We start from the raw sequence: 18,026 nt of genomic DNA on the forward strand, positions 1-18,026 counted from the left end.
TGCAGAAAATTAAAAACAAGGAGTGCAGTGCATTAAAAACAATTTTTTTTCTCTTATTCATATTATGAGGTAGATCCATCGTCAAAATATACTTCGAAAAATTCACGCGCAGTTTATTCAATATTTTATATCATGTAGTATCTCTCTCTTTCATCAAGAGTTTCTCACTCTTTATTTTGATTTTTTTTAAAAAATATGATTTTAATAGAATTCACTCCCTGCGATTATATGAATAAATGGAGAAAAGAAAAAAGATTTTCGAGATACTGAGAAATATTGAGAAATTATATATTTTTTCTGTCACAGCAACGATTTTCCCTAAAAATAATTTATATATTAGCGACGGTTTTATTTATTTATTTATTTTTTTTTTTGCAATTGGTTATAATACTTTCATTGGCTATTGACGTTATTTTGAAAAAATATTTTTTTTCTTAAAATGTATCACTTATTCTTTTTTTTTTGGCAGGATTGCAAATTTTTTCAATTCTCGATAATTTTTCTTCTTTTCAATATTTATTGCTTTACAGAAAATTATTGTATTTTTGTTATTTAAATTATTTATAATGAATTTTTTGAAATTAACTTAATTAATTGATAGAATTTTTAAAAGTAGAATTTTCCTGTAGTTAAATATTTAAATTATAGTATTTTTATGAGTTTTTATGTGATTGAATAATTTAAAATTCACTGGAGAGTCATTAAAAAAATTACTAGAGTTTTCAATGATAAAAATCACTAGAATGTACAGAATTGAATAGAAAGTATAAAAATTAATTTCTTGTAAATTTTTAAACGACAGAAAATTTTCAATAATTACAGTAGGAAAATAAGTTAACTGGAGTGATAAAAATTCACTGTGGGGATTCAATATCAAAATTTTATTAGTTTTAAAAATTCTGTAGTGATAAAAGTCACTAGGGGACTCAATAAAAAAAGTTACTGGAGTTTTCGTAATCAAATTCCGTTGAAACTACTTTGAGGAAAAATTTTAAAAAATAATTTTTTTTTGTAAAAAACGCTAGTTGTAAAAATAACTAGTTAATAACAATAAAAATTACCCGAAGAATTAAGAATAAAACACTAATTTTTCTTAAAGAAGTAACTAAAGATTTAATAACAAAAAATTACTAAAGTTTCGATGTAAAGTGTCCTTTTTTAGTAATATTTCGAAAAGCAAATACTTCCCCAAAATATTTTTGTATTAAAAAAGTTTTTTTGGCAAAACTTAACAAGGGATTCAAGAAAAAGTTCTTATTTTATTCAATAAAATTATTAAAGTTTCAATTAATAACTTTCTAAGGGAATAAAAGTTACTAATTCTTGAAAAAGTTACTAGAGTTTCATAACAGTTAATAACAATTTATAAAGAGTAACAAAAATAACAAAACAATTAGCAACATTATAACGAATAACAAGAAAATTTCTACAATTAAATAACTGGAAGTTTATTTATTAAGAATGGTAAAAAATAATAATAAAAAAATATAATAATAGTAACAAATAAAAGAAATAGTAAAAAATAATAAAATTTAGTAACAAAAATAGTAAAAAGTAATAAAAACTAGTACCAAATAATAAAATAGAAAAAAGTAATAAAAACTAGTAACAAATAATAAAATAGTAAAAAATAATAACGAATAATAAATAAATTAATAATAAAAAAAATAATAATAATAAAAATAATAATAAAAAAATTAATTCTTTTATAACTCCACAAAAAAATTTCCAAAATTCTAAAAAGATAAATACAAACATAAATTAAAATTGATTAATAAAAAATAACTAGAAACCTCTAGAAAAATTACTAGGGTCCAATTAACAGAATTACTAGAGTTTTCATAAAAAGGAATAAAAAATTTTGTCATACTAAATTATTAGTAAAACAAATAACTAAATTTTTACAAACTAATTTACTAGAATTACAAAAATAAAATTACTAGAATTGCAGAAATAATAATATTACTAGAGTTTCGTTAAAAACTTTAAATAATTATAAAAGAAACAAAAATTATTATTTCCTCTAACAAATGTTACTCTAGATTTGTTAAAATTTCAACAAATTTCTAAAAAAAAATTCAGAAATAGAAAAAATTGTTAGAATTTCGTTATCGAAACGTAATAAGGGACTTTTCAAAAAATCACTAGAGTTTTATAACAAAATTATCAATTCTAGTATTTTCGAAAAAAATCCTTTAATCTATAACAAAAGTACCGTAGATTCGATATAATAATAATAATAATAATAATAAAAAAATATAATTAGTCTTTACAAAATATAATTATTCTTTAAAAAGAAAAAAATAATTTGTCTTTGCAAAAAAAAAAGTTGCAAGAAAAAAATAATTATTTTGTGCAAAATAATAATCTTTACAAAAAAATAATTAGTCTTTATAAAAATATTAGTCTTTATAAAAAAATAATTAATATTAATTATTAATATTAGTCTTTATTAAAAAATAATTAATTAACTATTGGTTAATTAATTAATAATAATAATTATTAATAGTTAATTTTAATAAATTAAAATGAACTTTACAAAAAAATTAGTCTTTAAAAAAAAATTCGCTTAGTTCCAAAAAATAATTACTCTTCATTAAAAAAAAATTTACTAGGCGTCAACAATAAATTCTCTAGTAATGGACAAGATGTAACAAAGTTTAGGAACTTTTGATATAACAATATTCCTGATATCGATTATTTTCCCATTTTTTTTTTTTTTTTTTGACCTAATACACTAGGAAAATATCAGTCAATTTGAAGTTATTTTTCTGTTTTAAGGGAACGAAAAGTGGACTCGCAATTATTATTTTTTTGTTTGTTTGTCGCTTGTCCCTCTTAATTACAACGCTCCCTTTATCCCAGATTCATTATAAATTCGTTTACTCGAAATTTCTCTCTCACTCTCACGCACATATACACAATTTTATATATATGAGGTAATCCTAAAACTCATAAATAATTTTATGAGTACACTTTTGAACGCAGCGGGCTTTTTTTTATCAAATAACATCTCCGATTTATTTTCTTTGTTTGTTAAATATTTTAAGCTAAATTTTATACGCTAATTTTTTTTTATTTGTAATTACACATTTAATTCAACTTATTTATAGTCATTTTTTGTGTATCGTAACATAATTTTTTGCTTTTTTTTTTTTTTTATTTACGACTAGTAACACTTTACAAACGAGATCACATAAAAAATAAAGAATTACAATCCTTTACTTTTACTGTTTTTTTTTTTTTTTATTGACTCTTATCGTGCGCGTAAATGTTTGATTCTTTTTCCCGCCTCGTAACGAGATTCACGAACTCTATATAGCCAAAGACACAGCCCTATTGATTATTATTTTTTCAGACGAGAATTTTCTTTTCTGTCATTTCGATGGAAAAATTTCATTCATCTGCAATTATTTTTCTTTCGTGTATTTCTCAAAAATTGTTGTGTCAATTTAATTTGTTACGTGAGAAATGTTCTTAAAGCAAAAAAAAAATAGATAAAGTTTTAAGAAAACGAAGAAAACAAGTTGAGAACACTGTGCGGCGTTTAGGAGTGGGGGTAGTATGGAGTGGGAAGCCCCACTACTCGCCTTCCCCCTCCACCGAACGCGGCCACTGTTCTCAACTCGGATCCTCACTTTTACTATAATTTACTCGGATTTTACAATTTTACTAATTTTCCCAAAATTATATTAAAAAATTAATTAAATTAATTCATAAGTTAACAATTAATAAATTACTAAATTAACAATTAATAAATTAATAACTATTAAATTAATAATAAATTAGAAATGAATAAGTGAGAAATTTTAATTTGACGTAACTAATTTTTTTGAAACAACAATTTTTTTCCTTTCCAAACAACGACTTTGGAACAACAATATATTATAGAGAAAAGCAACAATATTAAAATGTTATTTCTTTGAAACAACGATAGTTTTTTTTATGATGATTCATTTTTCTTTAAAAAGTGTTAATTTTATTGTCTAAGGGAATAAAAAAATTTGTATGAGAAAAATCCAGGTCTCATCATTTGTTTTAAAAAAGTTTTTCATTAATAAATATATTTTTTTTTTCACCTTTTCCATCGAGAGACCAAAAACTTTCTCATTTCTTTTTTTTTTTTTTTGAGAAGACATTTCCACTGAAGATCATCGCCTCAGTGTGTATCATTCTTTAAAAGAAAAATAACTTAAACGAGAGTATCAAAAGACATTTTAAAAAAAAAAATTTTTTTTACAAAAAAATTGTAAAAGATAAAAAAATTCATTTCTAGCTTGATTTTTTTTAATACTAATTTTAAGTCCACTGGATAAATTCATTTTGGAATTATTGTTTAAAAATTTTTTTAGGCCTGCATTCGACGATTAGTTGTGCCTCTATTTTTTTTTATTGTAAAACAGTGGAAATGTCGACTTGCAAATTCACGTAAAACATCAGTTTTTTTATTTTCAATATAAATTGTAGATTCTAATTTTATTTTCGAAAAAGTAAATTTTTAGTTTAATTTGAATTTAGCGGGTTTTCTTTTGAAGTTTCGGTTGAGAATCCTCGACGCGGAGGAGTGGGGGATGCGCGCGCACTGGCTCCGCCCCCACGCTATCCCCACTCCTCGGCGCGCGGAGTATTCTCAACTTCAGCGCCCCGACAACTGCACAAAATTTCTTAGAAATATTTTTTTTTAAAAATGACAGACGATTTACGTGAACGTGAATAATCCTCGATTCTCAATAGTATTTTCTATACAGTTTGAACTATAAAGCCTAAAGTACACTTTTTCTAAAATATACTCAGCTTTTTTTTTGAAATCGCATTTTCCTTACTTACACCAATAAAAACCTACTTTTTGAATTATTATTTATCTATAGAGCGACACCTGGACAAATGGCAAAATTTTTTTTTTCATTGCTAATAACTACATTTTTTTTGTCAATATTTAACTAACTTCTCTCATCGAATCATTCACACTTTTTTCATTTTTTTTTTTTTGTTCAAGGAAAAGGGGGAATTTATAAATCACAATACTTACACACGACGCTTTTTTTATACAAGCTGAAAAATTATTTTCAATTATTTCTTTGACAAATTTTCCTCTTAAATGAAAAAAAGAAAATGTAAAATTAAATCATCTTGACGATGATGGAAAAAAATAAAATTTCCCTCCTTCAAGAAAGATATATTTGTCATAAAAAAGAAAGGAAAATAATCACTGTCGTAAAAGATGGATTGCGATTTATAGAAAATATATTTTTCAACAATTGGCTTATTTTTTTTTTTGCGAGGAAGATAAAACGAGTTCACTTCATTGCGAAAGTGGATAAAAGTCACGATCCTCATTAGGCTTGAATTTCTTTTTTTTTTATTAATTTATAATAGGAAAACGTTTTTTTTTTGTTCTTATCTAGCTGTGACTGAAAACTTTTTCAAACAATTTCCGTGTATTTGAGAGGAGCGAACGTCACTCCTTTCCGTTTAGTCTCACCATTATTATTATTATTATTGATGATGAACTCTCGATTGTATTCCCATAATTTTTGAATATCGTCATCAGAATATGTGGATTTTGAATTTTTCTTATCTAATTTCGTCGTCTTCGCGCATCCCGATGAAAGAATCTCGATTGACGATTTTCATGATGAATCGTCAGAATATAAAGAAATGTTGGGTCAAACCTGTTGCGATGTAATGAGATCCGTTTTACTTGAATTCTTGAGAATTGACGGACCCGGTAATTTTTGCGATGATCCCATTGAATTGGCCGGTTGTACTGTCATTGGTTGCCCGTTCACCAAAACTATTGTGTCACGTACCGATTCGTATCCCAATGGACCACCCACTTGAAGAAGATTTGGAATTATTTGTGAGGGAATGTTTTATGAGGTTTGATAAGTATTTGTATTTTTGTGGAATAATTACCGGGAGATTGGGAGTAGGTCATTGTTCTCGAGGGTGTCAAATGATTCCGAGAAGCTGGACCCCAGTCGAGTGTTGGCTGCAGGAGCATTCGAGCTCGACACCAGACACTTTCGTCAATCCCCTTTCGTCCAACTCTCTGCGAACCACCGGCGTTCAGATAATCATCATCGTAATCGTCGTCGTCGTCGTAGGTCGGTTTTCGACGTCGTTTCCTCAACTGGATCTGAAGAACCCAACAAGGATTGGTAATCAGTAGAATTGAACATCGGTTGGATTAGGAGAAGTAAAATTGATAGTAAGATTAGGAGAAGTAGAGTTTATAGTACAGGATTAGGAATAACAGAATTAGAAGCAGGATTAGATTAAGGAAAAGTAGGATTAGCTTCAGGAAAAGTAGGACCAGCAATTAGGAGGTTTATTGGAAGTGAAAAGACTTACAAGAGCCATGCCAACAATGACGAGGACGGGCAACATTCCGACGACCCAGCCAACGGCGTCCGCCCATCGGGGATAAACATAAGTGCCATATTTAAGTGGTTCGTATTCCACCCAATTAAAGAAGAGGATGAAGAAAAGTGCGGCTGGCGTCACCACTTTCCACATCCACGTCCAGAAGAATCGCCAAAGTCTGCAGCGGACTCCAATCATCTGCTGCACGTCGTCGAGAAAACGATCCGCACCATAAATCCACGCAACCAAAATACACTCCGTAATTGCAATCAGAAGGACTGACCAATTCGCCGCGTACTTGTCCATAAGCTGCAGCCAGTACATCCCGGCCTGTAAATCCACTCATTGTTACGTTCCTCCAAAAAAAAACCAGAATTTAAACCAAATTCCATCATCAGCATTCGGAATTTACCTCTCCCACAACTATCAATTTTGGAATTTACAATTGAGACTCTTGGTGCGATGTTGTAGCACCCAGACCTTCAATTTAAATAAACCATAGTATATACTAAATCATAGATATCCTGGTATATCCACACGGCAGCAAATTCTGATGATGGAGTTTCGTGGAGAACAATCTGTTAAATTATAAACAATCCACTTACTCTGGTTGTGAAGATAATGCCGCCAGCGTAACCAACAACAGCAGCTCCCAATACAACCCAGAATTTATAATTCCTCAACGATGGAATTCCATCCAGAATTGCCGTTGTCACAGTTTCCATCAGAGCGAATTGCGAGTCAAGTCCCAACGTGAGGAGCATCACGAAAAACAAAAGTGACCAAACCGGAGCGACTGGTAACCTCGCAACAACCTTCAGAGACAATTTATCTAATTACTTCTAATCAAACAGTATTAAAAAATAAAATATTACAATTCTACCTATCGTTCGACCTACCGTCAGGAAACTACATAATGAATATTGTAAAAATAGTACCTCTGGATATACAATGAAGGCTAATCCGGCTCCTTGATCGACGACTTTAGCAACCGGAACATTGAGTTCGTGTGCCAGGAAGCCAATGACAGAGAAGATGACCAAACCGGCAAAAAACGAGGTGCCAATGTTACTGACGGCGACAATCAATGAGTCCTTGTAGCAATTGTTGGAGAATTTATTATACGAACTCAAGGTGATGAGACCACCCCACGCTGGACTCAAGGCGAAGAATATTTGTACTGCAGCATCGCCCCAAACTTTTGCTGATGATAATCTTCGCCAATCTGGTGTCAGGTAGAATAGAATTCCTTCGTCAGCGCCAGGAAGCAGTATTCCTCGGATGAACAAGGCGATCTAAAAAATCGTATTCGATGTTTATTACAAAAAAGAGAGTCCTTTAATTTCTAGACACAATTAGTGAATGGATATCAACACAAAGAAACAGCAATCGATGAATTGGGAATTAATTTCTGAAACATGAAATAAACTTCAAATGCAGCATCATGATTTGATGGAGTTATGGTTTCTAGATGATCCTTTTTGTCCATCTGCTCATCAGTTTGAATTTCAGTTTGTAAACCTTCATGGCAAACGACCAGTTCGTCATCTACTTCATCAGAATCGTTAATCCAGTCAAGAGGAGAATCATTAACTTTTCTCAATTCACCACAAACAGTTTGAGTCTTGATGTTATGAATTGTAAAGTCTATTATCGTTTTTGTTTCTGGATCTGCCTTTCCCTGTTATCTATATTATAACCAAATCGGTATTCACCTTTCGAATCTACCTTTCCTGGTGTAGGAATGCTAAATCCAAAAACCGTTTTAATACCGGGTATAGAAAAAAGCAAACAGATGAAATCCCAGTTATCAAGTATCTACATAATCCAGTCTCCCCTAATTTTCAACTAGTTTCTCAGCTATAATGTCATCTAAAGACTGTCCAACAAACTTTAGTTCCCCCCCCCCAACTATAATTCTTTGCTTCTTTCCCAAAATTCACCCAATTCTTTTTGGAACATTCTTATCGGATTATAAAAGGAAGAAAACTCACCAGCACTACGTAGGGGAAGAGAGCAGTAAAGTATACAACTTTTCCCGAACTCTGAACTCCTTTACTAAGGCAGAGAAAGACGATAATCCAGGCTAATAAAAGGCAGGCTGCCATCTTCGGATTCACGGGTCCCGTTTCCTCGATTCCTCGACTCATGTTCAGCACGTGATTACTGGAAATTTATCAAATATCAAAATAACATTTCTCTTCCAAAATAATTAACAAATTGTTCCATTTCATTCATAACATCCAAAAAAAAAATTGTTCCAAATTCCAAAACTTATCAAAGTTTTGAAATTCACGAGATAAAGTTTCATTTACTTGAAATATTCCTCGGCAGGTGGTTTTCTAATGAAGGCGGCGACATCTTCAATTGTAAGATTTATAGAAGCAAGTTGGGTCGAATTTAGGCATTCGTTCTTGTAATATGACAAATTCTGTTCTAGGCATGCGTCAGATACTTCCGGAGTAACACAATCTTCTGTACTCCACGCTGGGTCACACTTGCTCCAAGGCAATTCACCCCCACCTTTAGAAGAACAACAAAAAATCGAATATTACGTTCAAAAAAATTTCAAAAATATTTTCTTGTTTTTAATTTCAAAAAGAAAAAATAAATTTTTTGTACTTGTGAGTGATACCAGAGAGTTTGGGTGAAAAAAAAAATAATAAAATTGCAAAATCTCTAGAAAGCGAGGAATTATAAAATCGAGTATAGTAGCGAGAAGGATCTCGTCAGAGTCTTTTCTCTTAAAAGCTTTTTAATCTACCTAGACAAAAGGGGTGCACCCTTGAGTGGAAATAATGAATATTGCAGACAATGAAAGTGTGCCTTTCTTTTAGACTTCTTATCCACTTATCACGAAAAGTATAGTTGTCAAGAAGGGAAATTTTTTCTTCTAAATAGCAAAAGAATTTTTGGTAACAATTTTTTTTTAATTGTTGACAAAAAATGTTTGACATTTGAACTTTTTTGGAAAACATTTCCTTTCTGAATTTAAAAAAATAATTTTATTAAGTTTAAAATTCTTTGAGTGTAGAATTTTTTTAAGCTTAAAAAAAATGTTTCAATAGAAGATTTGAATTATTTTCTTACCCGCTACGGATGCGAACATGTAGTAAAGTGTCCAAGCGATGATTAGATTATAATACAGCATCACTATGGAACTTACAAGAACCATTCCATAACCAAGACCACGAAGTAATGGACAAAATCGTTTGTAAGCTGCCACTGGACCCAGACTTGCATATTGACCTAAATTGCGTTTCACAGGAAAATAAATAATCAATACCAACAGCAAAAGCGCAAAATTTTTTTATTTTTGCATTTTTAATTCAGTATCCACTTTCGGTGCTTATTATATATGTTAATATTGTCATTAATTTCAGGATGAGTTGTAAATGGACTCTCTAGCAATAAGAGGAATTATAACAACAAAAAAAGTTAAAATATCAACGAGAAAAAAAAAGATATGATGTTTTATTTATAGTTCAATGAACATGATACGAGATTTGATCTCGTGAATATTTTTCCTCGCCAAGGGGAATTTAATTTCAAAGACTAGAAGGCAATGTATACACAAAAATGCAAGAAGCAACGTTTTGGAACGTGAAACATCGATTAAAATTCTTTCTAAACTGTCCGGTTCGGTAGGCTCAATAAAATCAATTATGTTTTATGTATGATTCTTTATTTATGCGATAAATCACTAAAAATCAGGTCAAAACAATATTTTCCTGATTCATTTGCCAATTGTCCCTAAGGCACAAAATGTTAAAATACAATCGTTAATTATTTAATCAACAAAAAGGCAGACAAATTATGATGATTTTTTGAATTCTCTGTTGCATCAATATTCTTTTCATTTAATGATGATAAAAGTACGAATTTATTTTTATGATTTCCAATTCTGTTGATGATATAACAATTATTTTTCAGATTGAAAAACGTAAATAAAAATCTACCTTTCAAAGTGGAACATTTATGCGATGACAATTAGTGGTATGCTAATGAATTGATGAATTATACGGAAGCTGTTAAATGTGTTTAATTAAAGTGATGCAATACTTGAGTTTCGAGAAAAGTGCTGTGGCAAAAAATTTGTTTTGTATTTATATTGTTAATTTAGGGAGTTATGAATAATAAAATGTAAATAAAAAGCAATTGTAAACAAAGTAAATAAAGTAAACAAAGAAAGTGAATAAAAAGGAGTTTTACATAAAAAAAAGACAAATAAGTTGCAGATAAAAAAAAAATTAAATAAAAAGTAGTTGAGAGAATTAGTTAGTGTGAAAGGAAAACCAAAAACCAACAAATAGGAAAATTTTAGGGTAATTAAAGGGATTTTTTGCAGTACCTAGAGAGAGTTCCATGAACATCAGTGGCAGACCGGCAATGATGAGCATTATGGTGAACGGAATGAGAAAAGCACCGCCTCCATTCGAATAACAAAGATATGGAAATCGCCAAACATTGCCAAGACCAACACTGTAGCCTAAAAGTGACAAAAGAAAGTCAAATTTTCCAGTCCATGTTCCACGTTCCGGATGATCATCGTCGCCACCCTGAAGTGGTGCTTGACTATTTGCCACTGAGTACTTGTCCTCATTCTGAAAACACGTGTTCAGAACAAAAAAATTACAATCTTCGCAAATGGTACAAAAATACTGAAAATCAGGAGGAAAAATTTTTTGAAACAAATAAAAATCACCAAATTAACGAAAGTAGCGCATGTAACAGAATTTAATAAAATTAACAACTAACAAAAGTAACAAAAATAGATAAAGGGGCAGAAATAGCAAAAGTAAGGCAAAAATATCAAGAATAACAATAAAAATATCAAAATTAAGGAAAAAAATAACAAAGAAACAAAAGTAACAAAATTAACAAAAGCAACAAAAGTAACAAGAGCAACAAAAATAACAAAAGTAACAAAAGCAACAAATGTATCTAATGTGTAAAAGTAACAAAAATAACAAAAGTATCGAAAATAGCAAAAGGAGCAGAAAAAGAAAAAGTAACAAAATATAAAAATTAAAATAAAAGTAACAAAAGTAGAAAAAGAAACAAGAAAGCTAATGAATCAAAATTATAAAAAGCAAAAAAAAAAGTCAGAAATAGTTAAAAGTAACAAAAATATAGAAAATAACAAAAAAGTAACAAAGAAATAATATATTATTTCTTTGTTACTTTTTTGTTAATAATGCTAATATATTAGCAAAAGTGATAAAAATATTAAAAATAGCATAGTAAATAGTAGGAAAAATAGCAATTGGAGCAGAAATAGAAAAAGTAACAAAAGTAACAAAAATATCAAAATTAGTATAAAAGTAACAAAGTAACAAAAGTAGAAAAAGTACCAAAAAAAGCTATAGATTCTAAATTATAAAAAGCAAAAAAACAGCAAAAGATCAGAAATAGCAAAAGTAACAAAAATATCAAAAATAACAAAAAGAATAGCAAAAAGAGCAAAAATACCAAAAGTAACAAAAATATCAAAAAAAAACCGAAATAGCAGAAGTAGCACAAGTAACAAAAATATCAAAATTAACACAATAATTAACAAAGAAACATAATTCGCAAAAAGAAACAAAAAATTTAAAGAATCAAAATTATAGAAAGCAAAAAAAAAGAGAAAAAGGTCAGAAATAGCAAAAGTAACAAAAATATAAAAAATAACAAAAAATTAACAATGAAATAATAGTAGCGAAAGTCATAAAAATATTTAAAAATATCAAGAGTATCAAAAATAGCAATTGGAGCAGAAACAGAAAAAGTAACAAAAGTAACAAAAATATGAAAATTAGCATAAAAGCAACAAAGTAACAAAAGTAGAAAAACTAAGAAAAAAAGATATAGAATCGAAATTATAAAAAGCAATAAAAAACATAAATAGGTCAGAAATAGCAAAAGTAACAAAAATATCAAAAGTAACAAAGAAATAAAGTAGCAAAAGTAACCAGAAATAGCAGAAATTGCTAAAGACATCAAGAATAGTAAAAAGTGCGAGAATACCAAAAGGTAACAAAAATAGCAAAAAGAACAGAAGTAGCAAAAGTAACAAAAATATCAAAATTAACACAATAATTAACAAAACAACAAAATTCGAAAAAGAGCAATAATATCTAAGTACAAAAATTATAAAAAGCACAAAAACAGAAAAAAATTTAAGAAATAGCAAAAGTAACCAAAAAAACTTAAATTAACATAAAAGTAACAAAGAAACAAAAGTATGAAATGAAACAAAAATAGATAAATTATCAAAATTATCAGAAGCAAAAAAATCAGCAAAAATTTCAGAAATATAGCAAAAGTAAGAAAAATACAAAATTAACGTAAAAGTAACAAAATAAAAAATTTTAACTTTTGTTTAATCAAATTGCAATGAATTGTTACAAAAAATGTGAATCCAAATTCATTAATTAATCTAATTTTTTTGTATCAATTTAAACAACTTAGTTATTACTTTCATAAAAATAGTGAAAGAAAGTAACAAATATAACAAAAATAGCAAAAGTTTTGCAAGTTTTTTTGCACTTACAAAAAACTACAAAAGTACCAAAAACAGAAAAAGTAATAAACAAAATAAAAGTAAAACTAATAAAAAAAATTTTCCAGCAAAATAAAAGAAAAAGTAACAAACAAAAATAAAAAATACAAAAAAAATGAAAAAAATATTCCCAAGAGAATTTTTAATATTCGAATTATAACGAAACATGTCCGATTTATTATTGGAATACTTAAAATTCTAGGTATCTATATATTTTCTTCTTATTGTTATATTTTTATGCCTTCCTTTTACTAGATATATTTTTAGAAACATTTTAGTAAGCGGAAATAATATTAGGAGCAATAAAAAAAAAAATTTTTTTTTTCATCGAATACATATAATAAAGATGTGGGAGATAATTGTTACATTAGATTTGAAATGGTGACAGCGTTGGGATCAATAATTTCCAGACTAGCCACAAAACACGAGGCAATTAATCAAATTTATAAACGCGTATATATTATCTAATTTGAATAAAACTGCAGTGATTTAAATGGAAAAAAAGAACACCACACTATACGATTTATATATGACAAAAAGAAAAAAGCAAATTCTATTTCAGAAAATCACTAAAAATATTTTTAATGTCATTAATTTATTACTAAAATTAAAATTTATATGTTCTATTCAAGATGAGATCTAATTAAAATCTTGTCACTAAAATAGTGTTTTTTGAGTGATCGTATTTTTTGGAAAAGTATTTTTTATTTTTAGAAATGGTATATTTTCAGAAAGTATTTTTTTTTTTTTGAGACGTTATTTTTTTATATAAGGCATTTTATAGGACTGTATTTTTTGTATAGAATATATTTTTGCAAATGTTTTTTTTGGGAATTTGTATTAAAAGGTATTTAGTAAAAAGTATTATGTACTAAAAGGAGTTAAAAGTTATTTAAAATGTATTTTTAGAAGGTTTTTAAAAGGTATTTTTATAAGATATTTAAAAAGGTATTTTTTAAAGAGTAATTTTATTTTGTTAACAAAGTATTTTGAATTTTTTTGAAACGGTATTTTTGGAAAGTATTTTGCATTTTTTTATGCTATTTTTCTAGGAGGTATTTATGGAGATATAAAAGTATTTGTATTTTCTCTGAGACGATATTTCTTGAGACGGTACTTTTTATTTTTTTTCAGGCAGTATTTTTTGAAAAGATTGTTTTTGTGAGTGGATTTTTTAATAGAAGGTATTTTTTAAAAAAATATTTTTCCAAAATGTCAATTTTAGTGAGAGTATTTTTTTACACTGTATATTTTTTTGAGACGGTATCTTTTGATACACAATATTATGTCTAGAAGATATTTTTTGAAACAATATTTTTTATGGAAGAAATTTTTATTTTTATGAGACGGTATTTTTTATTTCTATCAGATCATATTTTTTTGAGAAGGTATTTTTATTTTGTTGTGATGACGGTATTTCTTTTTTTGTGATCATATTTTTTGAAAAAGTATTTCTTGTGGCCGTATTTTTTCAAAATGTAGTTTTTTGAAACGGTATTTTTTGAAAAAGTATTTTTTTTAGTAAACATTCTTAAGACGGTATTTTTTGACAAAGTAGTTTTTAAGATGGTATTTCTTGAAAAAGTATTTTTTAACTTGTACTTCCATAGACGGTATGTTTTGAGAAAGTATTTTTTAGAAAGATCATCGTTTTCAAGGCGGTATTTTTTGAAAAAAGTATTATTTAGATTATAGTTCCTAAGACGGTATTTTTTGAAAAAGTATTTCTTGTGTGCTCATTTTTTGAAAATGTAGTTTTAGAAACAGTATTTTTTTTAAGTTGTAGTTCCTAAGACAGTATTTTTAGAAAAAGTATTTTTTGAAAAGGTATTTCTTGTGACCTCATTTTGTAAAGACAATGTAGTTTTTGAAACAATATTTTTAAAAAAAATATTTTTTTAAGTTGTAATTCCTGAGACAGTATTTTTTTAAAAGGTAGTTTTTGAGACTGTATTTTTAGAAAAAGTATTTTTTTAGACTGTTGTTTAGATTGTAGGCGGTATTTTTTGAAAAAGTATTTTTTAGACTGTAGTTTAGATTGTAGGCGGTATTTTTTGAAAAAGTATTTTTTTGGAAAAGATTCCTATAAGACGGTATTTTTTGAAAAAGAATTTCTAGGGTTCGCATTTTTTGAAAATATAGTTTTTGAAGCAGTATTTTTTGGAAAAAATTCTTAAGACTGTATTTCTTGTAAAAGAATTTTGTAACTTGTAGTTCAAAAGACGGTATTTTTTTAGAAAGTATTTTATGAAACGGTATTTTTTGAAAAAGTATTTCTTGTGACCTCATTTTTTGAAAATGTAGTTTTTGAAACAGTATTTTTTAAAAAAGTATTTTTTTAAGTTGAAATTCCTAAGACAGTATTTTTTGAAAAAGTATTGTTTTAGAAATAATTCTTAAGACGGTATTTTTTGACAAAATAGTTTTTAAGATGGTATTTCTTTAAAAAGTATTTTTTAAACTTGTACTTCCATAGAGGGTATTTTTTGAGAAAGTATTTTATGAAACGGTATTTTTTGGAAAGATCGTTTTTAAGGCGGTATTTTATTGGAAAAAGTATTATTTAGGTTATAGTTCCTGAAACGGTATTTTTTGAAAAAGTTTTTCTTGTGACCTCATTTTTTGAAAATGTATTTTTTAAAAAAGTATTTTTTTAAGTGGTAGTTCCTAAGAAAGGATTTTTTTAAAAGGTAGTTTTTGAAACTGTATGTTTAGAAAAAGTATTTTTTAGACTAGTTTAGAGTGTAGGCGGTATTTTTTCTGAAACTATTTCTATAGACGGTATTTTTTGAAAAAGTATTTTTGGAGACGACTTTTTTTGAGAAAGTATTTTTTAATACATTTTTTTAAAAGGTATTTTTTGAAAGGTAATTTTCGACACTTAATTTTTTTAAGAAGTTACTTTTTCAGTTGGTATTTTATCAAATCCTATTTTTTCAGATATTATTTTTACAGAATTAGAGTTTTTTCTCCCAATTTAATGATATTTTTCCAAACCCTATTTTTTTACACTATTTTCTTATTTTTAACTCTTGGGAATATTTTAGCAAAAAAGGAAAATCAAAACAAAAAGTATAAAAAAATAAATAAAAAAAAACTACTCACGTCCCAGGTGTCAATGTAGGAACGAATCCTGGGTGATGAGTCTTCCATTCTCTAATTTATTATTATTATTAATAATTTTTTTTTTGTTTTGTTTCGAAAGGCGACACCTTCTGTACTGTTCGAACTATCTGCTCTCGATCAATGATGATGATCTCTTCTTCTCTTCATGATTATTATCAATATTTGTAAATTTCCACATTCTTCTAAACTTCATTATTGACAAAATGAATGCGTAACGAGGTAATTTTTTTCAATTTCAACTCTTCATTTAGTGCCCGATGAAAAATCATCAAATTTCTTCCTCGTGATTTCATTTCTTCTAAAAAAGCGTCGTTATTAAAAACGACGACGACGACGATGTTTTCCCTTCCTTTTTATTTTCCTTTATCTTTTTTTTTTGCCAGAATGGTTCTTCAAAACTGAAAAAGAAAAAAGAAATCGTTGCTAATTGAAAAGTCGATAATTTTTATTTCTTCAATTAGCAAATTTTGTTTTTTTTTTATATAAAGGAAGATTGAGAGAGAGAAGATGATTTTATGTATAAAAGAAATGAAATAGAAATGAAAGTGATTTTTTTCTGTGTTATATAATGGATATTGATTCAGTAACTACGAATGTAGAACGTATAAAATTTGCCCTTTTTCTCTATTTTTGAAATTTTTGATAGTTAAGAGAAAAGAAATTTTTATTCCTCGAGTTTAAAAGCGGAAATGGTTTTTGAGAATCGAGGGGATGGGGGAAGTTTAAATGAAAATTGAAGGAAACCACTTGATCTAATTCCTCTTTTTATTCCCCTCCTCCTCTCAGTTATCTCCTTCTTGTCCTTCTTCTACTTTTCTCTTATTCTTCTTTTCTTCTCCTTCTTTCCCTTTTTTTCTTCTTTTACAAAATCAACTGAATTTTGAATTTCGTAACACTAAAAAAAAAAAAAAAATTCACCACCCAAATGTCCTTCACCTCTCCATACATCCTTGAACTTCTTTTTCTTCTTTCTTCACCCTCCCCCCCTACCCTTCGAAAAATAAAAAAAATAACCCACTAATTCTTCTCTATTTCAGTGTAAAAAATTTATTTCCCATTTGTCGGCGCAGCTGTTCGCGATCAGCTGTCAAGAAAGCACATCACAATAACAAAATAAAAAAAATGAACTTTGAGAAATTTTTTTTTTGCAAAAGTCACTGTAAAGAGGAAGAAAATTGAGAGAAATGGAGAATTTGGTGAAGAAAGAAGAAGAAAAAGAAGAAGAAATGGGGGACAGTTGGAAAAAGGAAATGATGATAAATAGAGGGTTTTTAACTGGTAGGAAAGTGATGTGGGGTAAAAGTGTACACTTTGGGGATTTCCCTTTTTTTTTAACTTGAAGAGAGCGGGGTGAAAACTAACCGGTGTAAAAACGGCAACGAGGACAAACGAAGGGACGGACGTTCTTAGTGGAAGCGACCCGCGCCCGGCCAGCCAGCCAGCCTGCTTATGGGAGCTTTCGCCTTGCCAACCAGCACCCTTTGTGGTGCCTCAAACTAGACGCTTCAATCGATATTACTGCTCCTGCGAAACCTTGCACTCTCCTCCTCCATCAGTTGCTCTCAGTCTCTCCTCTCACTCTCCTTTTCTCTCTTTTCCTCCCCCCCCCCTCTCTTTCTCTCTCTCTCTCTGACTCTCCTTCTCTCACTCTTTTTCTCTCTTTCTCTTTCTCTCTGGACCTCTTGCCTCCCTCCTACCCCTCATTTCCCTCCTCCCCCCCACTCCTCATTTCTGAAAATCATTTCACACTTCTTCTTATTCCTGTGACATTTCTTCCTCTGAAACGTGTGCATCTGTTCCTCCACTAGTACATCCTACATAAAAATTCATCGATTAGCTACAATTTTATTAAAAAAAAAAAAAAAAAAAAAAAAAAAAAATATTCTCTGAATTAAATACTCGAATTCACTTATTTTTGACTGTTACGATACTTTTTGACACTTTTCACCCCGTACAGGGTTCGAACCCAGTGAAAGTATTTATAGTTTTA

The 18,026-nt window shown here is 28.5% G+C and overlaps 1 protein-coding gene across 1 annotated transcript; it reads right to left on the reverse strand.

Moving 5' to 3' along the window:
* Nucleotides 1-3,231: 3,231 nt before the first annotated feature.
* LOC122499735 (sodium- and chloride-dependent glycine transporter 1-like) lies at nucleotides 3,232-17,619 on the reverse strand. The gene is made up of 11 exons (XM_043608215.1): nucleotides 17,399-17,619; nucleotides 16,016-16,434; nucleotides 10,718-10,970; nucleotides 9,457-9,615; nucleotides 8,682-8,889; nucleotides 8,361-8,532; nucleotides 7,305-7,661; nucleotides 6,972-7,181; nucleotides 6,355-6,696; nucleotides 5,917-6,139; nucleotides 3,232-5,836 (listed from the first exon to the last, which is right to left on the reverse strand). Exons 2-11 carry the CDS (start codon nucleotides 16,061-16,063, stop codon nucleotides 5,667-5,669), a joined length of 2,142 nt encoding a protein of 713 aa, XP_043464150.1. The 5' UTR covers nucleotides 16,064-16,434; nucleotides 17,399-17,619; the 3' UTR covers nucleotides 3,232-5,666.
* Between the last annotated feature and the right edge of the window lie 407 nt (nucleotides 17,620-18,026).

Source organism: Leptopilina heterotoma, unplaced genomic scaffold (genome assembly GCF_015476425.1).
Source record: "Leptopilina heterotoma isolate Lh14 unplaced genomic scaffold, ASM1547642v1 Lhet_174, whole genome shotgun sequence".
Taxonomy (NCBI): Eukaryota; Metazoa; Arthropoda; class Insecta; order Hymenoptera; family Figitidae; genus Leptopilina; species Leptopilina heterotoma.